Source organism: Choristoneura fumiferana, chromosome 6 (assembly GCF_025370935.1).
Source record: "Choristoneura fumiferana chromosome 6, NRCan_CFum_1, whole genome shotgun sequence".
NCBI lineage: Eukaryota > Metazoa > Arthropoda > Insecta > Lepidoptera > Tortricidae > Choristoneura > Choristoneura fumiferana.
Window position 1 is genome coordinate 1699017 of NC_133477.1, and position 25218 is coordinate 1724234.

Here is a 25218-nt window from a genome sequence, read left to right on the forward strand (position 1 = left end):
CATGCTCGTTTACCATCCAGTCGAATAAAAAATAAATATATAAAAAAAAACCTTACTGATAAATGATGCTGCGCTACGAGTTAGGAGTTTGTGGTGTGCCATTAGGATATTTTTGTCACTACTTGTAGAACTCATTTTATTTTTGTAAAAATAACACGGCAGAAAATTTCCCGCCTCAATTTCGGTATTAAAGATTTGGATCCGAATCGTATATTTGGTACGAGTACATAGCCTCGTATATTTGCTACGAGTATATAGCCTCTGTTTTTAATATTATCTGTTCTGGGCCACACACTGTATAAGTAGGATTTTAAAGTTGAACCATGTATTGAACCGTTTAATTTAGTAATTTTTTATTTCATTTAGTTTCACCTGTCCCGTTGTCTCTGTCTGTCCGTCCGTCTCTCTGTCTGTAATCAAATCTTGCAAGTTAAATTTGACCAACTTCCAGTAGTCAGGTTGCCTTGAAATTTAGAATACTTATGTAAATCGCGTGACAATACAATAATCTAGTTATGGCATCCTGGTAGTCCAGCCAGGATCGTCTCCGCAGGACGAACCTCTTCAACGGTTAATAGGACAGTACGGTTAGTAGTACAGTCAGCAAAAAATCTCGTATTAAAAATGTTTTTTTTTTATGGTTAGGTTATTATTTGCTAACATTTTACAATCAAATGTTCAAATGACTTGCCTCTTTTTAAAACAACACTCGTCAAGATCTTACTAAACAAAAGCCTAGTCGTCTAACGAAAGTCCAAACACTACAAAAGGTGTTTATCACGACGAAAGCGATTCGTCATCTACGCTAATATCGAGTTCATAACGGTAATACACAGTCGTGACAGACGCTCGGTCGCCCTGATTTACAGGCTCAATATACTGTTAATTGTTTATTTGAATTATTACAAATAAAACTGGTCAAGCAGGAAAAATATAAGTTGTATGTGTTCAGCACTCGACCTTTATAGTAAGTACACGGTTTTAACAATGAACTGTCTGCTTCTTTATCTTTTTTTTGCATGGTCCTTAAAATGTGTTGTAGCAAGGGTGCAGTCGGTATCAACATTGATTGTCAACAGCAATGTTGAAAATCTATAAAGCACAGACGGTCTGACCTGTTTAGACTCTTAGACTCACGGTCACAGAAGCTTGGCCCTGATAGTAGGTATTATATTATGTAGCTGGATTGAGCTAATAACTGCAATCGCCCGGTCCTAAATACAATGTATAATTAATATCCTCAAATGCATAATGAGCACTGTAGGAAACCTTAGTAGGAAACCGATGTACATATGTAGAAAACACATACAAAATACCCTATTTAGATATGATTGACTGACTGACTCACCGATAGCTTGTTTCCTTGTTTATTAACCACATCCAATATGGCCGCATTTGCTGTGTAAAAAGGAAACCCTGCATATTATGGCGATTGCTTGATTAAGTCATAATGCCCTACCGGTGGCCTAGACACGCCTAAGCTAAGCCAATCCCTTGCCCTGTTGTTAGGATGTTATAACTACCCACTCCTACTCTTCGTTTAAATCTACTTGTACATGAATTGACAAAGTGGGCCTAATGTATGTCGATAGATATATACTTACATAGGAACGTTACGAACGTTAAATTTTCTAGTTAAATGTTCGTCCACATCTTCGTACCTATACTTATTTTAAGATGTTTCAAAAAATACCGATATAACTCTGTTTGGTTAACAATAATGATATGGGTAAAAAACTTGAGAAGAAGACCAGTTGTACATATTATGTACTTACCTATATATAGTAGGTATGTAGGTAGTGCGCAGAATTGATATGAGACTCAAGTCATTTTCGAATATAGAACGTCGGCTTATCTATATGGACACGTTACTACTACATACAATAGGCCAGTGTTTTTTAAACTTTCAGCACACGACCCCCCTTGGTTCGCGACCCCCTGCCTACCTCCACTTACAATTATTTGTATTATCCTACGTTGATAATACAAACATTGAATAATCATACACAATAACGGTGAGAGTATTTTAAAGATGCCGCGACCTTCTTAAGGGGCATCCGCGACCCCCCAGGGGGTCGCGGCCCACAGTTTAAAAAACACTGTAATAAATAGGTCATCTTCTGAAGTTTTTGTCATTATTTTTATCCCCGGGGGTCGCGACCCACAGTTTAAAAAACACTGTAATAGGTCATCTTCTTAAGTTTTTATCATTATTATTATCCTATATCTGTCCTACTGCTGAGAGATAAAGTTATAGTTGAACAATTAAAAAAACAATTTGCTCCTATTACTCAAAACAGTCTGACGTTCTGCGGACCAGTTTTAGTTCCCTCAAAGACTAGGCTAGGCTAACTCGGGCTAAGGGCATCTACACGGTTGGAGTAACATGACTTCATACACGTAACATGACAATAGCGGGCGGTGCCTCTGACCCAGTGGCAGGACCTTGGGCGCCAGGCGGAACAGCCGTGGCGGATCAGGTCACGCATGACACTGAATGAATCCTTCATGACTGGAGTCTGTTTTACATGATGTGCAGATCACCACCCAAACATTTACATGCCAATATTGTAAACTAGCTGTTGTCCGCGACGCCCCCGTTCCATTTTTTTTTGTTTACCTAATACCAGTCTTGTCTTGACAATAACGAGCACAAAAAAAGAATTATTTAATTTGGTACAGTCGTTCGGAAGTTATGCGCGTACATAAATTTCGACAATTAATTTTATTTATATAAAACTAGCTCACGCCCGCGACTTCGCCTGCGCGGTGGCGCCCTCTACCGGAATAAAAGGTATCCTATGTTGATCCTTGGGGTTCAAACTATCTCTGTACTAAATTTCATCATGATCGGTTCAGTGGTTTCGACGTGAAAGCGTAACAGACAGACAGAGTTTCTTTTGCATTTATGATATTAGCAGGGATAAGACGCGAAAATTTCTGAATGTGTGTGCATTACGCGTATTCTACATTGAACTTGGCTCCAATTTTCACATTTATGTTTGTGACAGGATCCCCTTCATCTTCTCAGAATACAAGTCTTTCTAAACTACACCAGACTCGTTATTCTAGGCATGAAGTCTAGGCGCTTTTACTGGAAACATAAAAAAAACAAGTTTCGAGCAAATGAACCGTTTAGTTCTTTTGTTGTAACTTGAATAGTCTGGCTTGGAAAAGTAGTTCTAAAATGGTATTATTACTGGGAGCAGTCAAGCCACAAATTATGCATTTGTCATCTTGAGAGCTGCCAACTTGGCATTATACTCGTGCTGAGGCACCCACTTCAACCTGGTAGAAAATTATTTTCATACGTTTTTTGTAGTCGGTTAAATTTTTTGTTATATTTTTTTTTCACGATTATTAGTGTAAACAATCTAAGATACAATAGTTTAATGTCAACTGCTGGTCACCTTTTACGAAAGATTGCTTGATGCAGAGACGTTCATTATTGAGGAGTCCTGGTTGGTGCTTTACCACCCGTTCCATTTCACCATTACATTACGGACGAGTATAAACTGCTTAGTAACTGTTTTACAGTAATTGATATTCAACCTTCGTTTGTGAGATTTATTACCTACTTATGTTCAATGAATGCGGCGAAGGACATCCATCAAATTGTTCTAAGTTAAAATGGTGCTATCACGGAAGTGACGATCATGTCTTTGTTGATACAAACACACAAACATCACGCCTGTATTCCCAAACGGGGTAGGCAGAGCACACGAAACGTTACCGCTTCGGAGCCACTTTTAGCGATTTTAGGTTTTAAGTTTAACAAAAACGGTACAATAGTGACAGGTTACCTTAACCTATATCCTCAGTCGCCTCTTACGACATCCACGGAAGAAATAGAGGTGTCTTTGTTGATAATTTTCTTTATTCCTAAACCTATATGGCGATGATGGTTCTAACACCTTAATTGTTGTCCACAGACAATGAACGGAATGAACGGGCACTCCAACGGCGAGGCGCACAGCGCCGGCGACATCCTCACGCAGAACCAGCAGAAGGGCTGGTGGACCATCGGCCTCATCAACAGCCGGTACCGCTACCTCACGGCCGAGACCTTCGGCTTCAAGATCAACGCCAACGGCACCAGCCTCAAGAAAAAGCAGATATGGACTCTGGAGCCGGCATCGGGGAACGCTAATGACAGTAAGTTAATATGAATTAGGCGTTACTTTGCTGAGGTCCATATCAATTAATTAAATACTTTGCTGTACTTTGAGATCTGTAGCGAGGATTGTGTTTTTCATGAACCATTAGAAACTCTCCATTTACCTCGCCTCGTTCCGCTCAGCTGTTTCCACTAGAGATGTGCTGTGCGAGGGAGGTAAATGAAGCGTTTCTATTGGTTAATGAAAAACAAATTCCTCGCAACACATCCTCGCACATCTTTGGTGGAAACGCTGCCTAACCTCCTGACCACAGCAGGGCTACTACGAAACGCGAAACTCGAAGTTCGTGTCGTACCGTCCCTCTAGCTCTCGTATTAAATAGTATAAGTGTCAGAGGGACCGCACGACACGAACTTCGAGTTTCGTAGTAGCCCTGCAGATACCGCGACACGCGGAGCGGCGAGCGTTTTCTCTTTACAGAAAACGCTCGCCGCTCCGCCGGTCGCGCGTGTCGTGGCCGGGCCTGTAATAACAGGTTGTGTACAAACAGAACGTGCTCACAACCCTGTGTTTACTACAGCTGCGCTTGCGCGTGTGTAGCTTGTATTAAAATCATAGCATCGGTCATAGAAATAGTTCCAACTTAATAGTTTTAAGTGCTGCCAATTACATATTCGACACTGCCATTATAACATTACCGGTCGGGATGTGATCACTGCTATTAACTTCTTTAACAACCGTTTTTAAGTACTCAATCTTAGTGGTCTAAGAACAAATGACAGTAGGTACACCTTGAGCAGAGCAATCAGGGTGCCCACTTTCTGAAAAGTCAGGGAAATTAGCTAGAAATCCAAAAAGTCTGGGAAAGAACTCGTGATAGTCGTGATTCCCCAACAAATTAGCTCTTTAAATTAGATATTTTGACACCAGTCATTCCAGTTCTCGGCGACGGATTAAAGAGTGGTACAGTGAGTGGTTCCATAAAAACAGTCAACGAAAAAGTGAGCTGTGCAGTGAATTCCCATCATCGGGTCTAGCTTAGTATCTCGGGCAATAAAAAAAACATTATAAGTGTCATGTATCCTGCTTTGAAATGTACATGATTGGTCAGAGAAACATGGAAATGTGACCAGGAAAAGTCAGGAAAAAGTCAGAGATTTGTAGTACCTTGTGCACTGTGTACCCTGGCAATTCAAACCTTGTAAATATGCAGCTCATGGGATGGCTACATTTATGCACCGTTTGCATCCCTAGAGCCGTGAGGACCGGCAGAACCCAAGGAGATAAATGTTTCAGGTGAATCAGCCTGGCTATTCAATGAGGCTGCCAACCTTCTGGACACAAGCGCAAAGCAGCGATGATGATCATAGAGGAACTTCAATACTTTTCTGGGAAATTGCATACGTTTTTAAATAAAATTCCAGTGTCAAGAAGACATTAATATCTAAGGCGTATTATAAAGTTAATGATTATATCATGGACAGGGATGCTTGGAAATAATTCCGAAGAACCTACTGTGTTAGAAATAAAGCGTGTTAAATACTTGTGATAAGCCTGTGATGTATAGATATCATTGAATAATATTGTAAATCTGTTTAAAAAAATATATACCTCGTTGAGTTTCTTGCCGGATTCTTTTCAACAGAGGTTTTTCCGAACAGGTGGTAGTTTTTTTTTGACATTCATAAGTGTTTTTATAGCCTAAATTTAATAAAGATATTTTGACTTTGACTTTGACTGCGTTTCCACCAGAGATGTGCGAGGACGCGTTGCGAATAATGGCTTTTGTCATGAATCAATAGAAACGCCGCGCCGGCTGAGCTGTTCCCTTGGAAACTGGGCATTTTTCCGGGATAAAAGTAGCCTATGTCACTCTCTGGCCCATAAACTATCTCTATGCCAAAAATCACGTCTATCCGTCGCTCCGCTTCGTCGTGAAAGACGGACAAACATACAACCACACACACTTTCATATTTATAATATTAGTATGGATAGTCCGGCTTGACAGACGCGTACTTATTTATTTACCATCCCAATCTCAAACCTATTGGGAGAATTGTCCTCCAAAATAACTAAACCCTCTTCTATGCAAAGTTTTGTTCAAGCAAACTACAAACCACGAAGAAGACAAGTATTAGGTTTGGTTGTATCGTAAAAACTTGTCAGACAGATTGCCATCGGTCTGTCAACTGAAATCTTCGTTTCCCATTAATAATGTCACCTGCGCCACAGTCCACGCTACTCGCACACGTTGATTTAAGGCTTCCACTCGATCCCCATCAATTACCTGGTTTGGGGTGCTACCCTCGCCAAGGTCCCTGGCTGAGGGGTGTCAAGTGCGATCAATACAAGGGACGATCAGGTGTTATTTTATTTCAACATTGGCACGATCCAATTGGATTAAAATTTAACTTTGGCGGCGCGGTTAATAGTCATGGAAACTTACAGGTTTTTAACACTTAGGCAGTGCTTCCACCAAAGATGTGCGAGGAATGTGTTTATCATGAACCAATAGAAACGCTTCATTTACCTATCCTCGCACAGCACATCTCTGGTGGAAACAGCTGAGCGGAGCGAGGCGAGGTAAATGAAGCATTCAAGATTCAAGATTGATAACCAAGGGTGGAAAGAATGGACAATTTCACCCGAGTTAGACAGTACTTTTCATTTCGACTGCGAGGAAAGTAAAATACTACAAAAAAAATGAGAATAATAATAAATTGAATTTACTTATATCCAACCTCCAACGGTACCTTTTCGACCTGGCCACTTGCCACGGCCGACTATAAAAGAAAATCGAGTTGGTCACGACCAAGGAGCTTATATACATAACTGGAGGTTGAACGCCGAACGCAGAAGTTTGACCCTTATTACTTATTTATATATTCCATCTTTTTTCTTTCACATTTCACAAATGACTTCCATCTCTTTCTTAAGAGGCGACCTACGCCAGTCACTGCTATTTTTAAACAGACGTGGTATAAAATTGGTGTACTTCGTGGCAATAAAAAAATATTACGATAATCTTGATCGTATTCCTGAGTTAGTCGTTGCTTTCAAAACACGATTAAACTAATTTGGCTCGATAGATTTTATTGCCAAAGTGAGCTCTTACTTTGATTTAGAAACCAAAAATACTCCGTTATTTATAAAGACACTATAATCAAATTACTAAGTCTGATTTACAAACAAAACGTAATAATAATATCTGTCGTGTTATTTCTTAAATCTAAATCGTAATTTCTTTGCATTTATTTTATTTCCAAATTTTTGATGAGCAAAGACTTACGCCACGCCGACGACATATTGCTTCTCTGTCACTTCAACGCAGAGAAACAGTGAGCGCTTAGGTGCTCTGCCTGATTGACCTGCGTCGCTTTTCTCCACAAAATTCATTTACGAAAAAAAACTTTTACATTTACACTTCTTTCATAACACTCAATCTATGAGTAAGGAAATTATTATTAAATTACGTTATCACTGTATTTTGGGTATTTAAGGTGTTTTAGGATAGTCAACACCGAGAAATAAATTAAATAACGCACAAAAAAAACAAGAAGCCCTCATACTCGTACAATGACAGACAACATGTCAGAAGATGTCAGAAGTTGTAAAGTAAGTGTGTTGTTTATTACAAGAATTAGGTAAGTACAGAAAAATTGGTTAGTAGTCTAAATAGTTTTATTGGCTCCATATTTTGTCTATTACTTATAAACTGATAACTACCATAGTAGGAATATAGGACATGTGTTCAAACTTAATACGTGTCTGGTACGAGTATATAGCCTACCCAACGAAGACCAAAAACTGCCTCTCCGGGGAAATCTCGCGTATAAGTCAATTTTGGCATAGTTGTAGGGGATGGTGTTTAAGACCACATACTAAAAGTAGGTACTGATGGGTGGGGGTAGAGCTAACGGGTGGGGAGGAGTTTGTGTAAAAGTCCCATTTAGTTTTTCGTAAATAACTCGTAAACCACAGCAAAAAATGTTCTAAAACATAAGTAATCTACATAAAATTCTCTACAAAAAAAATTCTAAACATTTTTTTTAAGTATGGCGATGGATGGATGTTTGTTACTCTTTCACGTAGAAACTACTGAACGGATTTGCATGAAATTTGCCATACAGGTAATAAATACCCTGGATTAACATGTTCTACAGTAAAAAAACGCACTGAGGTCTCTGAACCAGATGATGATACATCTACACTACACAAGCACTATTTTAGTACAGTAAGTACCTACATTATTTTGAGACACCCACTAAATAACATGACTTATATAAAACAAATATTTACTTTATTAATCGTTGGGCAAAGTAACTTATTGATTGAATTTTATAACGGGCAAAGTTATTTAGACAACATTGCCCACATGCGTTATAATAGTAGAAAAAGTTCTCACTTACAGGTTCAAATACTGCACTTTGTGCTTTTTGTATTAGTGTTAATAAAATATCCTTCTTTCTTTCTTTATACGTAATTTCTCCACTCTTGGAACTCCAGTTTTATAAATCTAAAGTACAATTAAAATAGTAAATAATTTATTAATTCAGACAAAGTGATTGCATTTAGTCGTTAGGTAACAGTTCATAGTTTGGTTTTTCTAGTAAGCCGTCCCTTTTATCAAATGGGCACAGTTTTTTCTGCGAGTACTCGTATCTCCAAGAATATTTATGTTGAGTATGAATATCCTACTTGTGTCAGTTCTTGACTTTTGTTTTTTTAATGTATTTATTATCAGTATGTAATCAAGCGATTTGTTTCAAATTTTAAAGTTGTTCTTTATATAGATTTACATCGCCACTCAAAAATCATATAAGTTTAAAAAAAGACCAAATAAAAAGACACATTTCTTTTATTTGGTTTTGAAGTAGTGACACCTCTAACTTTTTTTCTAAGAATTAACCATACATTGACCTACTACTTGCCGAAATATCAAAGTTTTGTAGGTGGTACTTCCTATTAAAAATAAGGGACATACGTGGCCTAGTTCTGTATTCAATCGGTGTTTTTAGTGTCATATACAAACTGTTGTTGTTATAATTTGTTATTGGTTATTAGCGTTTAACTCATAAATATGATAAAATTATTAGAAAACTCAAACATAATATAGAGGTGTTTGTATACATACGACATTGATAGAACACTGATTGAATACAAATTGCTGATTTTTGACAGGACCCCCTGTCCCCTGTTTGGAGTAACGCCTGGAAAATTTTGATATTTAGGCAAGCAGGCGAGAAAAAATCTAGAAGTTGACACCTCTGTCATGCTGAGGATGCTGGTCTCTTTTTCTGGTTTTTCTGTGCATCTATATTTCAGTTTGTATTTTCCTACCGACTATGGCCTTGTTGTAACAGGATCATAGCGGGTAATATTTGGAATTGGAACTAATATTGACACAAAAGTACATTGTGCATTAAGGGCTGTAAAAAGGGGATTATTAACGAGTCTATTAGAAGCCTGAGCTTAACTGACTTCAGAAAAAAGGAGGAGGTTATCAATTCGGTTGTATTTTTTATGTTGGTTCTGAATTTTGGGCAAAAAACCGTCAACTTTGCCTTAGGGCCATTTTCTTATAAAATCGATTGTCACGAATGAGTATTTTTTGTTCAATAAAGGGCTTATATAACTCTCTATTCTAACATATAAAAATAACAGTTATCAGAGCAAAGTACAATGTTTATTTTGTGTTTATTAAAATTTAAGTTTGTAAACGTAAGTGCTTTATAAAATTATAAACGTGGGTAATTTTACTCAATATAATGTCCACTTGTGATTGAAAAAATTGCCCGCCAGGCAATGTTATGTCCTTTGAATGTTTTATCCGACTGTACGAAGCAAATGAGGTTTTTGGTTTTCAAATAAAAAATCGATACCTATCTGCAAATGGATCCATATTTTAGTGTATACCTACCTAAATGAGTATAGGTATTATAAGTTATCTTCAGTTTTGTCTACATTTTGAGAAATATATCTTGCTTAATTTTTAATATTTTGATATAGGTATTTCTCTAGCAAGAAATTACTAATACACTTTTAGAAATGTAGGTGTATTTCATAGGCCATAGTTAAATTAAAGTGTACCTAAGAAAATAAAAGTTAGGTGAACTTTAGTATTGTGTCACCCGAAAGACGTCCACTGCTGGACATAATAGGCCTCTCCCAAGGCTCTCCACTCAGACCGGAGTACAATAAAGAGTCATTGTATTGTATTGGAATGCAGCTTTGAAAATACTCATAACATCACATTTCACATCACATTTTCGTAATTTTGGCGATTTTCAAGTTAATAAAAACGAATTACCTAAGTACCTAAGTACATAAAATTGAATCAGTTTGAACGTGGGAAATTGTAACGTCATAGCCTTGTCATAGCAGTCAGTCTATGACGTATTCAATACAAACTCCATAACAAACGATCGTTTTGACATTTCTGATAAACTTTAGCGGTACCGTATTTCGCCGCGCTGCGCGCGAAAACGCGTCGCTGTCAGATAACGCCTACGAACAAATCGCGGTTGCACGCGATCTATCTCAGAGGGGTCGCGGGGTGAGGTACAAAAACCGCTCGCGCAGTTTGGCGTGGGTGGACTCTTAACCTAACTAAAGAAAGAGATAGAATATGTTCGTGACGTAATAAAGATCAAATTATTATTTCTTGTTTCAAACGGATGTTCGGCGTTCAACCTCCAGTGTTGTAATAAGAAACGTGAAAAAAAAAGTGTCATTGACGTAACTCAATTATCTTCGACTTCGTGCGTGGTTAATCGAAAAATTTGAAAAAAAAATTACTTTCCTCCCTAGAGATGAAAACGCAATTTTCCACCCGGCTATCTACCCATGAAAATTAAACTTTCCGAACAGGAGAGATGAAAGCACAGTCCTCGCACGCAACACATCCTCGTCCATTTCTGTGGAAACGGAGCCTAAGGGCTAGCGAATACATAAAATACACAACTTTTCCACTCAACAGTTTACTCGATGTAAAAGTTGTATATACGCGCTACCCCGGGCTAATATTTTGACTATCGGCTAACTTAAATAAAATGTAACATTTTCCAATTCACACGGCTCGTTAATCTTCTAAAATTATGATCCGAATAGAGACTATAAAGATCTCATTAATCTTTGATATAACTTGCTCTCTATTACTCTATTCCATTGCGGTTTACGGTCGCTTTCGACGTTAATCACCACTAGAAAGTATCAGATTTGAATATAACAAAGTAACGGTTTATATGATTTAGATTAATGGATGAAGGTTTATCTTACTTTTTTACGAGCAATTATTTTAACCTTTATGTACATCGTGTTTTTTTTGATATCCGTTAGCTTTGACTGACGACTCAGTTCATTAATATGAACTACCTGATAATTAACTTTTTCGAACAATTGAAAAAAAAATTTTTTTTTTCGAAACAAAATCTTTTTTTCTTGCATATAATAGCGTCACATTCATTTTTAATTGGTAAATTGTAAAATAAACAAACTTGACAATTACATTAATACAATACAAAAAAATGACTCCAAAAAAACAATCATAATTTGATTGCTTAGTAGCGACATCTCTTGTCTGGGTGAGCGGTTGGTTCCGAAAGAGTGTGACGTCTCTCGATGAGAGCGGAACATAGATGTCGCTAGTGCTGCTGCATAAGTAGCGTAGTAGAAATAAGCAATCTGAGATATGTATGCATAGGAAAAATTCGTGTCTAGATTCCTGTCCAGCGGTGGTGTAGGGGTTATAGCACGCAGCACGGATTGCTGAGGACCTGGGTTCGATTCCCAGCGCTAGTCACTTTTTCTGGTTTTTCTGTGCATGCATGTCACAGTTTGTATTTTCGATATTGACAAGTAACATTTTTTAAACAGTAAGAGTTGGCGCCTAGTGTCTTTAACACGTGTCGTTAACGGATATCAAAAATAACACTGTGTATATTTATTTCGGGGGTAGTTGGAAACGGCTCTAATTAGTCTTAAAATAAGTACATATTAACTTTGTATTAAGCAATCTTTGTTAACTCCAGGCTCCTGTTGTATAACATGATAGCTTACAAAGGGTTGATAATATTTTTCGCTCAACTAAAAACAATTACTTTGCTCATCCGAGATCATACTATAGCTACGTCTATGAAACAAATGTGTATTCATGCAGCTCCTCCACCTCCACACTGTAAGAAAACACAAATCACACAAACTCATCTATCACCACCACCACACTCACTCTGAGAATGAGCTCTGGTTGAGTTCGCAACGCTTCAGTTTTGTGTGGTGGTGCTGATAGTTGGGTCTGTGATTTTTGTGTGTTCTTAGATTACAGTGTCGAGTTGGAGAAGCTGCATGAACACACATTTGTTGCATAGACTTAGTAGTAGTTACGTAATGTCGCGGCCGAGTAGGAAATTACTTTCCTAGTTTTTAGTTTATTGAAATGGACCTCCGTTAAGTATCGTCTGATTAAATAATTATTTTTCGCTTTAAAATTTTATTATACACAAAAAATAATTTATATTACGGGTTAGTTTGTCAGTGAAGGGCAAAGATATCGACACGGCCAAAGTTGCAAAAATATGTATACTTACATGGTCTTAATGTTAAGTGCATAAAGTCGTGTATACATAATATATCGTGTACATACATAAAAATACATAGGATGCAATACTGCACGACTAATAAAGTTAAAGTGATCGTAAAAGGGTGGCTGCTGGGGTCCTCTGGGCATAAAGTTATACTGTAAACTTGTGAATTATTAAGCAAACAAATATTTTTGTATTTTTATTATTTATTTTTTGTATATTGTTGTAACTTTGGCCGCGTCGATATCTTTGCCCTTGACTGTAATAAGTTGCAGTATAACCATGTCTTTCCAGGTATGATCTACCTTCGTTCACACCTGGACAAGTATCTGGCAGTGGATTCGTTCGGCAACGTCACATGCGACTCTGAAGAGAAGGAGGCTGGCAGCAAATTTCACATTAGGTAATCTTTTTTTTTATTTACGAGTTTGTCGAACCTTTGATTTCTGACCCACCGTACAACGTTCTCACAGTAAGTGTCAATAAATTCTCTTGTCAAGCAATGCGATGCCACTATGACTTTTTCTACGAAAAGGTTCCACAGTGGGTCACGTACCTCTTATATAAAGAATAGAAAGTAATGTTGGTTGGAATAGAGTTTTAATTTCAATATGATTCGTTCTTGAAAAAATGGTAAAAGGAGACCATGATCTATTATTATTATTAGGGTACCGTTTATCCTATCCATTTGAGGCAGGAAACCTAAAATACTGCTGAGTGTAACCACAAAATAGAAATTAAAACCCCACTTCCCATAGTTCCCATACAAACATAATAAGGGTGAAACCAGACGAGCGTATTTTTTTAAGTTGTAAGTCGCGTAATTTAAAATTTTCTAAGTTGTGAGTCGCGTAATTTTGGTTTTATTCAATGTGTACAACTCGTTTTGAGTCGCCTTGTGGGACAAACTGCACTTTTGTATAAGTCCGAACGCAGCAGAAATTACGCAACTCGCAACTCGAAAAATTACGCCCCTCTGGCATCTTTCTGTCTGAACTTTACTTTCTCTTTCAACCATTTCCTACTCAGTCGGACTCTAACTATCGCAAACCCATCTGCCGCCTCTATAAACGCTAGATTAATCTGTTATTTACGTTATCGCAAAAACTTGCGTTATCAGCACAGCATCATAACTTTTTGCAGTTTTTGCAATCATAACTCATGTCATCTTGACAACGGAAATAGAGTTTTTTTTCACTGCCGCGGAATACTAATCCAACTGACTCACCGGATGTCGGATATCGACTTTACGACGCAGCCGTGGTGTCGCGTGCAAATTAAGAATTACTTCTGACATTAACAATACCTTTACCAGTCTCCAGGCTCGAAGCCTGACCCAACAGAAGCGGATTGTCGCTTGTCTAAGCGACCGAAGTTACGCGCTTGATAAGCGCGGAAATTACCCGAATTCAATCTAAAGTACCTTAATTACTAGCAACATATTTGCTGCAATTACGTCACGTTTTGACCAAATTCAGTCGGGTTTATAACGAAGTTCAGCTATCTAGTTTTTCTACAAGCTTTTGACTTGCCCTTGTTGTTGTTATTCGGACAAAGTTCATTTTGGCGCACATCCAGTGGTCAGATTGACGTGAAAGTTGGCATGTGGGCCCAGCTACTTATGTCCGGTGACAATTATTAATCCGATAGTGAAGTTCTGGTAGTCCGGCCAGGATCGTCTCCGCAGGACGGAACTCCTCAACGGTAATTGGCATCGACTTGAATGAAATTCGGTACGGTAATGTAAATAGTTAAGATGACAAAGCAAGTACATACATACAATCAACAAAACAAAAAAGCATACTAAATGAAATTTTTAACAGAAACTTTTTACATGTAAGGAAAAGAATATTGTTGTGTTGACATTTGTAAATTTAATTGACGTTGCCTTATTAGACTTGCATAATAGTTTTTTCCTAAGATTGCTGTGGTAAAGGTCATTTAGTAACGTCTTTGCTAACAACATTAACATTTTGCATTGCATTACGATACTTATAATTACCTAAAGTTTGATAGAAGAAGATAACTTGCAATTAATGTGGCGCATGGCGTGTTGTCTGGATTAATTAGTTGTACTCCATGTGCGGTACAATATGGTAAAGTTTATTTATGATGTCGTGTTTTTTACAAATAATATGAGTCCGACTCGTGCACTGAGGACTACTTACAATCAATAGCAAAAATATTAGCTCTCAACAATTTTGACAAAGTCCTAAAATAAGGTGAAATAGGTGGTGGTTCTATACATTTTACTTTTGATACCATTAAACTGAATTCAACACTTCTTCTAGCTAACGACCATTTCAATCTTACTATATCGTAAGTACTTTAAAAAAGCTCGTGCCCCAAAATCGATAATTTTACTGAATTAACTTAATGATAATTATTTTATGGATCAATTTTGTTGACCAATTGATATGTGATAAGAGATTTTTCTAAAGTAGTGGCGATATTTGGCGGATGCGATGCAATATAGTTTTTGTCATCTTTATTTTGTCATCTACTGGGCATGAGCATGTCAAATGCTAGGACATTTATCTTAGTTAACTTTCATTTTGGCTAGTTAGGTAGTAAGAAATTTGTTTCAGTGCATTAATGCGAACTCACCCTGTGCTGTGTTAGGGGTGACCTTTCTCGTTCTTTGAAAGGGCAGACGACTGTGACTCACATTTCTCCCAAATAAGTAAACAAAACGCGGATGACTCAGTGACGAGCGTATCGGAAATAACTTGGCTCGTTTAACTGCGTGCTGCGGGGGAGAAATGTGTCACTGTTTACAATATAACTGTACTTATATCTAAGGGTGGTTTTCAGCTGTTCACTTATCTTATATTTTAAACGCGCAATTCTGCCCTCCTAAGCGAAAAGGCGCTATCTCAATAAAATCACTTTTGAGTTATTAAAACTATTGTGTAGCTTAAAACATTCTGCATCATATGGCTCGTAAATGACAGAAAAGCGTTTTTTTTTTAGATAGCGCCTTTCGGCTTCGGAGGGCAGAATTCTTGTACTTTTTTTTTTGGGATTTCGGAAACGGCTGACGATTTTGATGAAATTTGATATTGAGAGGTTTTCGGGGATAACAATCGATCTAGCTTGTATTTCTGGGAAAACGTGTGTTCGAGATTTAGCCGGAGGGAAGCATTTAGTTATCAACCAACCAGTGTATGTATACCCGCCGCTTCGCACGCGTAATTAAATCCAGAGGTTGAATTGATGTTCCGGGATTTTACTAAAGCCTCATGGGAATTCCCCAGAATTTTATCCCGACCGGTGGGAATATCGAGATAAAAGTAACCTATTGTGTTATTCCAGACCAGATGTCTAACTGTCTATGTACGTACCAAATTTCAACCAAATTCGTTCTTCAGTTTTTGCGTGAAGGTGTAACAAGCGCACGCACACACTTTTAGGAGGATACCACTAATGTCGAATGGGTTACGGACGGATACTAACGCCATCTAACGATACTGCAATTTATTGAATCAGGGATTTACTTCGCGGTTATGGACTTCGCGGAATTTCGGGTCGCTTCGGGTGAGCAAGTAATTGATAGCTACTTACTGCAATTGTCAAAAACTCATTGCACTGGATCGTTGGACTTCGCGCCAATTTTGAATTATTGAACTGTTAAATTTTATTAATGAACGTCTCTGAGCATAGCATTAATTTATCAGAGACTACACAAATGTGTGCCACTAAAATTACACATAGTATTAGGCACACAATTAAATGCAACACTGATTTGCATATATTTTGTACATTACGTACGGATATTAAGCACACAATTAAATGCAACACTGATTTGCATATATTTTGTACATTGCGTACGGATACGTTTCCGCATTAAGACATACGTTTTATTTGCATATCTAACAACATTGTTTTAGTTGAAACATTCGGAAGTTCTTATAAAACGCATAAAACCTTACATTCTATAGTTCCTCTTTCTAGATAGAACAAAACTTGATTACTTTTTTTAGTTTCTCTTAGTGTGTCTGTGTGAGAAAATCGATTAAGTAGTCGCGAATAATCGAAGATACAATCGACAGGCGTAACTCTGATGGCGTCGACGTGCATCCAAGTGTTCACGTTTATGGGTTGCGCGGCATGTGTAAACATAATTGTATGTATGCACTCCGACGCCCGTTCGACAGGTGTGAAATTGTAGAAGCGACCGCTTCTCGGCGATATACAAATATTGCGAAAGTGCTTGACATATTGCAAAAGTACATCTCTCTTATTCTAATTTACCTTAACCTAAATTAGAATAAGAGAGACAGAGTTAAATCAGATGCCGTCTCCGTCTATTCGAACAAAAAAAATAGAGACGGCAGCACACCTAACCGCCAGTTAACACTAATCAATGGATGGTGAAACAGCCCCTAAGACTTCATAGGTACAAACTGTTTTTAAACCAAATAAATGTATTCTTCTTTTATAAAGTAACTTGAAATCCAATATAGCAGTTGTCTGCTTATTCGAGGAATCATGTTTGTTTTTACAAACCAGAATAGCATTACAGTGTTTCATAATTACTTAGTTAATAATCTTTATTATTTAAGATTTATAAAGTTATTATTGAAGCACGCGTTACTTTGCGGAGGTCCAAATCAATGAACTAAAAACAATTAGGTACTTGAGAAACCATATTTTAGAAAAGGAATGTACGTAAAATCTGGTCAAGTCAAATCTCGAACTTGCTTTACATCTCAAATTAAATTAACTTAGCATAGCACCTATATAGATCTTAATTATTTTGTCGGTGAAGGCATCAACGGTGAAAACAACGACGCATATTCTTAATATTGAACTTGGCTATCATTTCACATTTACGTTTTTGGTGGGACTCTTTTTAATTTCTATTTTTTATTGCAACCATGGTGTTTGTGCAGGTCTTAAAACATAATTTCTCATACTTTTAGGTGTTATAATTGCCACCTGTTATAAAAATGGGACTGTTATGAAAAGTATGAGCGGCATTTGTTTCTATATCCAGTGCGACGACCGAAGTAGGACCATTTTGAAAGGTGCATTTGACTTCGTGTATGAGTCACGACCTTTCAACCAAATACCCTAATTGACACTTGTTTGAGTTACGATGCCACTGACATTTGTTGTAATATCAAAAATTTTACACATTTTGAATACAATAACCTCAAAGGCAGCGGTCGTAGTATTCAGTTGTGCAAATAAGCACGTAGCTGACTAGACTACGCATTTTAATATTAGTCCTCGGGGAGAATGTCACTCCGGGTGTAAAGGAGACTTCTTTCAGATTGTGTCTCCCTCTGGTAAGATAAGTGATTATAGGTTCGAGGGAACTTGTTACTTGAGAACTGACAGGTCCTTGAAAAGGAAACGGTACCATTCAGAGCCATGCGTTTATGTTTTATGAAAGACGAGTTTTTACCATTGCATTGCTCCCATTATTCGTTGTTTTTGTTTCCAATCATACTTTTTTTCTTTTAAAGTTTGCATCGTTTCGTTATTTAAATCGGGTAACATTACCTACGAGTATATGAAAGGGTAAAACCACGTAAAACTTTAAACTACATTAGGGAAGAAGTTGCGTCACCATGTCTGACGCCGTGATCACCATTAACATCGTGTCCCGGAACCGCCGGCGGAACACGATGTCTTTCGGACAGGACTTCCTTCTTGAATTGACTCGCGATCTATAGTGCTTGGTCCAAAAACCTGGATAGCTTGTAACTAAAGCGAGCTTTTTATTATCCTTGGACGTCCAATCCACTAATAAACCCGAACTCTTTGACTGTTCTTAATGGAGTTCAATTGTCACGGAGTCATTAAAAATCAAAAGAGGAACTTAGCTATGTACAGTCACCAGCATTAACATCTGCCACAGCGGAGCGTGCAAAAATATCTGACACGTCCTTCCGGCCCTAGAAATAGAGTCGTATCAGATATTTATGCACAATTGTTGTGTCAGATATTGGTGCTGGTGACTGTACCTACTCGCAATATGATTAAAATAAATTTAGAGGAAACAACGTCTGAAAAAAAAATCAGTTTTCCCCTTTTTTGCGAATTATCAAATGATGTTGCAAGTTGATTCTATATTTACTTCCCTCAAAACTTAAATGATGTCGGTAAGTAAAAATCTTAATCACGATTCATGGCTAAAGAATGACTTAACAAGCTAACCCAATGAGTTCCCTAATTCTCTATTGTTAGCAAGAATACAGCTTCGTTAGCAAGAGTCGTTTCGAGTGCGTGTTCCCATGGCATCGTCCGTTATTTGATACTTGTTTCCATTTATTTCTATTTATAATTATGTACTACCATATTTTCGATGGTGAACAGCGGTATTGTGGAAGCGATACTTTCGTGCAATAAATGGTATACAAAATGCTTCCTGTGAAAACTAAAAAAAAAAGTCTTGTAGTCAGAACTTAGTTAAGCAATTTGAACTCTGCCACATGTGAAATTTTAGTTAATGTACTTATTAAACATTATTATATTCTATTTGTTCTAAGATGATTCAAATGACACATGATGATTATGTAACTTTGTGAGGCGGTAACTAATTTTTTATTTTTTCCCAACAGAGCTATAATGCTTGAAAAAATGAAATCACATTAAAACTGCTGATTGTTCTAATATTTGAACTCAAAGCTAACAAATTGTTAAGTTACTGCGTAGGCACTGTGTTATATTAACTTAATTTCTTTAATGAACCCCCTTACAACGTTGTTTCAATAGGCCGCAATTGCTAGAGGTGAGGGTTATCGGTATCGGTAAAAATAAAAGCGGTAAAATAAACGAACTTATTACATTTTAAAATTCAAATAAGTCTTTCAGTTTGATAGCGTAACGTTTAAACTAACAAATAATGCTATTGCCACTTTTAGCACCAGGTACATGCAAAAGTATCGATAGTTTGCGTAACAGTAGGAGGGACTCTAGTTCCATCAGTTTAGCATCTGTCATTTGAATCATGTTAGAACAAATAGAATATAATTAGATAGTTTGATTTGGCCTAGTGATTAAAAGGTATCCTAAAACTTTGAAGTCATTATAATAATCTATTTACTTAAAAATAATTCTAGCAAATGAGATCTTATCATTCAAAAGTTTTATGAATTAAAAGCCCGATAACCAGGCAATGGTCACACAAAAACATGTTTAGATACATTCACATTGGACCGACTTATGAAGTTTATCTTTTGGTGGTTCATTGTTGGGCACCCTACCCTAGTTAGTTGTCAAAGTGAGATACCGGCGAAAAGTTAGTTGACAAGTAAAATTCTTACAAAAAAATTCGGCGAAAAGGCAGAACATCGTTATCACGATATTCGACATGAACTTTGACGGTTGTAGAATCAACATTTGCAATATAATAATAATATATCACGGGACAATTCACACCAATCGACCTAGTCCCAAAGTAAGCTTAGCAAAGCTTGTGTTATGGGTACTAAGCAACGGATAAATATATTTATATAGATAGATACATACTTAGACACATATTAAACACCCAAGACCCGAGAACAAACATTCGTATTTTTCATACAAACATTCGTATATTTGCCCTGACACCGGAATCGAACCCTGGCCCTCAAGCTTCGTAGTCAGGTTCTCTAACCACTAGGCCATCTGGTCGTCTAATGAGAACAAACTGCGTCCAGTACCCCTAGTGTAAGTTTTCGGTTACAAAATACGTCTCGATCGCGTTCGCGTTAAAATCTCAATTTGTATGGAAACACGAACATCGCAAACGTTCCGCTAGAGGCGCTGTTCGTGTTTCCATACAAATTGAGATTTTAACGCGAACGCGATCGAGACGTATTTTGTAACCGAAAACTTACACTAAGGGCACTGTACAACTACCATGAGTTTACAGTGCCCGTACTCGATAGCGACGGCGTAAATTATTTGTAGAGGCGCTGACGCCGTCGCTATCGAGTACGGTCACTGTAAACTCATGGTAGTGGTACAGTCCCTTTCCCATTGTGTTTCGTGCTGCGCCTCCCGCTCACAGAAAATAAGTTTTTGTAGTGGCATCTTACGGTATCTTTCGCCATGAACAGAACTTGATGACAAAAGGATTTTAATCGCGCCCCAGTGTTGTTGTGGTAGGTTTGATGCTTTTCTGTTTTGTTTTCATTTCGAGTGACTGTTAAGTTAAATCAACTGTTATATGCTGTGCTTATACACTCCGCCTATTTAGTATTATACAGCTCGGCTATTTACGTTATATTTCGTAAAACATATTCAAAATAATCACATGACGCGTATGCTCGTTTGCCTCTCTCTCGTAATAAAAATACGCGTTCTTAGTGAACCTTTCAGAACGATAGTTTGGACTTCACAGTGTATTCAAGTTTCCTGGAGATGTCTTCCTTGACCACAGAGCTTACGGAAAGTACAAATGTAATTTCGCAAACGAATTCCCGAAAACTACTAGGTTTGACTGTACTACCATTAGCTTTGAGCTATGTTTGAGAGGCCAGAAAAGACTAAAACCAACAATACGGTATTTGACTATTTTGTATATGTTGTATAAATTAAAAATTCACAATGCCTGTTATCGAATAGAGAAACAATTTTTAAGCTACCTTTACAAATAACAAAGTTATAATGGTTTGAAATTCAAGATTAGACAGAGAAAGACATACTGGCATGTGACGTCACACGCCATACTTGCTGCATAGAGAAAAGCGTTTGAGAAAGAGACAGGTATATAGATTTTTCAAAAAATCACTATAAATCCAATTTTCAACCGATTTAAATTTTCTCTTCGCTAAACACTATCTGTATATCTATATTTTGATAATAATATTAAGATATGGCAAAATCAGGAGTTGTCAAATACCGTATTATAGAGTGGTATGCTTGAGACGAGACTGCCGAAAACAATAGACACTTAATTGATTTAAACATGCCATTCAGCGATAGTTCTAGTCTTCTAAATGATTATTAGTAGTCTGAACACATGTTTGCTTTGCTGCTTACTTTATGCAGTCGATTGTGTGTAATTATTATTAGTTTTTGACCTTGGAGGCTTTTTACACCTCTGAAGATTGTATAAATTAATTAATTTAATTAGTTTACTTTGACATTTAGAGACTATATACATCTCTGAATTATTTAGATTAGGAATTTTATTATTAACATAGGGACTTTATACATCCCCTTGCTGTATAATAATTTTATTATTAACTCAGGGACTTTATACATCCCCTTGTTATGTTTAAGGCTGTATATTGTTAAGCTTATGGATTTTAAACTTTTATATTTTTAGTTTAAATTCTAGTCACAGGCTCGCGACGTCGAAGTTCCCAAGACGATCCCATAGAGCTTATGGGAACGGAAGCAATACCATGCCCTCGGTACCGCTCTGCTTTCAGAGCATGACATGAGTGCGTGTGAGCTAACTTTGGGGGCGGCAGACGTGAACTTGCCTTCGAAATCCAAAAGCTTAATGGTTACTTGACCTGAAATGTATATTTCAGAACTAAATTATTGTTATTATTATTTTAAAATTTATGACGGTGGAAGCATTCTACACTTCCACTGAACGTAGATATAGTTTAGATATAGTTAGGGGCTGTTTTCACCATCCATTGATTGATGTTGGGTGGCGGTTGGGTGTGGTGCCGTCTCTATTTGTTTTGTTCGAATAGACGGAGACGGCATCGCATTTGGCCGTCACTTGGCGCTGATCAGTGGATAGTGAAACAGCCACTTAGTGTTTAGTATTGTAACTAAGGGACCCCATACATCCCTGTATTTCCTGTATTATTATTTTTTGTATTTCTTTTTCTTTAATTGTATAATATAGTTTTTAAGTATTTTATTTGTAATTATATTTTGATGAAAAAATGACTTTCTGCCAAGTTTCTTGCGGCGCATTCTTCTTGGCAATGATGGTCTTTCCGAAAGCGCTGGTAGTTTAAAAAAAATGACGTGTAAAAGTGCTTATTGCGGCCTATTTACTGAATAAATCATTTGAATTTGAATTTTTTGAATTTGAGCCCTTTGTTTGTGAGTCAGAATTGCAATCAGCCTATTTTTTAATTTTATTTCTATACAAAGTCAAATTTTTGAATGTAATACATAATTAGGTGACACACTTTTGTTAAAATTGCTCTGATTTTTGTAGTTTCCATAGTGTAAACAGTTCTTGATTTAATTTCGACAAAGGCGGCCGGTTACCTTATAATATGTGTATTTTCTCCATGTACCTACCCGGTTTTCCGTATAGTTTTTATGTGGTGCTAAATGTATTAAAGTGCGATGCGAGACGAGCGTAATTTTTTGAATTGTGAGTGGCGTAATTTTTGTTTCAGACAATGTGTACAACTCATTTTGAGTTGCCGTGCAGAGTTCAGAAACTGGACTTATCTTACTTGTACTGTTACTTATTCTGTGCTTATGTATAAAACCGAAATTACGCGACACAACTCAAAAAATTACGCCTGTTTCACCCAAAGAGTATCTAATTGCATTGTATCGTAACTTTACATGGACTACGTATTTAAAGGAGATGGTTGTTCCAGTGTGTCTGAAGACAACAGCGGGCGCTGGGCGCTGCGCAACGTGGAGCGCGGCTACTTCCTGGGCTCGGGTTCTGACAAACTGGCCTGCTCAGCCAAGGTGCCAGGGGACTCCGAGCTCTGGCACGTCCACCTCGCTGCGCGCCCACAGGTAACCCCCTACTAAAATCCTAAAATTGAAGTTCGTATCGAATCGTCCCTCTCACTCTCGTATTAAATAAAATTTGCGTCAGCGGGACGGCAAGATACAAAATTCGAATTTTGAACTTAGGGCCTGTAACTAACTAATAAATACATATATGAGTCTGATTAGTACTGACACGCGTTGGATGGCGTTTCGCAAGCGCTTAAGCGTGGCGTGGCGTGGCGTCAGGTTTTAATAGTATGTCCGCACCTTAAAATAAAATTAACTTCAGCGGGAATTGCCATGATAGCTAAATAGTACATCGTTGTAGAGGCACGAAAGTAAGCAATAGATGAACGAGTTAGTTTGGACTTGGATAATACGAGTTCATCTATTGCACGTTTGGCCGACACTAAACATTGTGCTTTTCACGATCACTGCGAGGAAATAAAAATAGTGTCACCCTTCCCGCCAGCACGCCAGCACGCCAGCTCAGCACGCCAGGAATGAAATTCAGAAATTATATCCAAAAAAAGTCGTATCGTATTATGAAATACATATATTGATACGACCTGTTTTCGTAATGTGTTAACATTGTTGTCGTGTTTTGCGAGCCATAAATGAGTCCGCTGTTAAATGTACATATATAGGCAGTTCTGGGTACTGGATTTAAGTTATCTATGGCCACATTTTCGAGCAGTATCGTGAAAAAGTCATTTTATGTCGCCTAGATCCAGCACAAATACGAACTTTACAAGCATAGGAAGTAAAAAGAATATTTGTATTATATTGTATAATTCCTTCTACGTTAGCCTCTATACCTCATTTCCACACGATGCTGTGACGTGCTCTATCACAAATCATGTCATCAAAAACATCTCACAGTCACAGTAGATATAGTATCATGCAGCCATATCTATAGATACCGATCATATGTGCAACGTTGCGTCTGTATGCTAGCCGCAAGCGATATTGGATCCACGGCACGTACAGCTAGTTGCGTGACCAGCAAGCGTGTAGACTATATAGCGTTGTTATTAGTAATTAGCTGCCATTTATGAGTAGTGTAATTCGATTAATTTTGTGGATCATCTGAACATTTATTAATTGTCGCTGAATTCTTGGGAATGAGCGAATTTAAGTCACGCACACTTGTACTAATTGCCCATCATTTAGTTTCATAGCAAATCGACGGTTCGATAGCGGCTTGCGGGTTTTTATTAGCATGATTGGTTTTTTTTAACACAACAATAGCAAACACGAGAGTTTACTATTTTGATACAAGACGGAGACGGAACGTGCAAGAATATCTGATACGTCCTACCGGCCCTACAATAGTCATATCGTCGTTGCTACTGCAATACCGCGTAACTAGCATTTTCCATAAGGTACAATTTTCATTGTCAGATCAGTACAATAAAAAGATAAAAATATTTTATTTGCTTGATGAGTAATAATTAAATACAGTTGGTACACATAAAAAAGAAAAGAAGTCCTACGTGTTTTACCTTGCGGCGTACAAATTGTTTATTGCAGTAAAAGTGCTAATTCAAATAAAAATAAAAGAACCTATTAAAATGTCAAAGTGATATTAATGTCAATTCCACAAAAAAATATAAGAATTCCATACAATGCTATACTATCCTGAATCTTCAAAACAAAACCTACTTATTAAGATAAATGTCAAAAGTGATATTAATGGCCATTTCATAAAAAAATAAATTGGTAAGAAAAATTAGTTAAAATCAAAATTTAAGATTAAAAATTAAAACATGCATTATTTATTTACAATAATCATTTAAAAAATCATTAACTGAATAATAGCATTTCCCTACGAGCAGTCTAAATAGTTTTTGCTTAAACCCACTTAAGT

The 25218-nt window shown here is 37.3% G+C and overlaps 1 protein-coding gene across 1 annotated transcript in view; it reads left to right on the top strand.

The window, feature by feature from the left end:
- Positions 1-25218, top strand: part of sn (fascin domain-containing protein singed) — a 65147-nt gene that overhangs the window by 19338 nt on the left and 20591 nt on the right. The window contains exons 2-4 of the mRNA XM_074088816.1: positions 3933-4155; positions 12993-13101; positions 23225-23372. Coding sequence (XP_073944917.1) covers positions 3936-4155; positions 12993-13101; positions 23225-23372 — 477 coding nt within the window. The 5' untranslated portion in view covers positions 3933-3935. The remainder of the gene's footprint in view (positions 1-3932; positions 4156-12992; positions 13102-23224; positions 23373-25218) is intronic.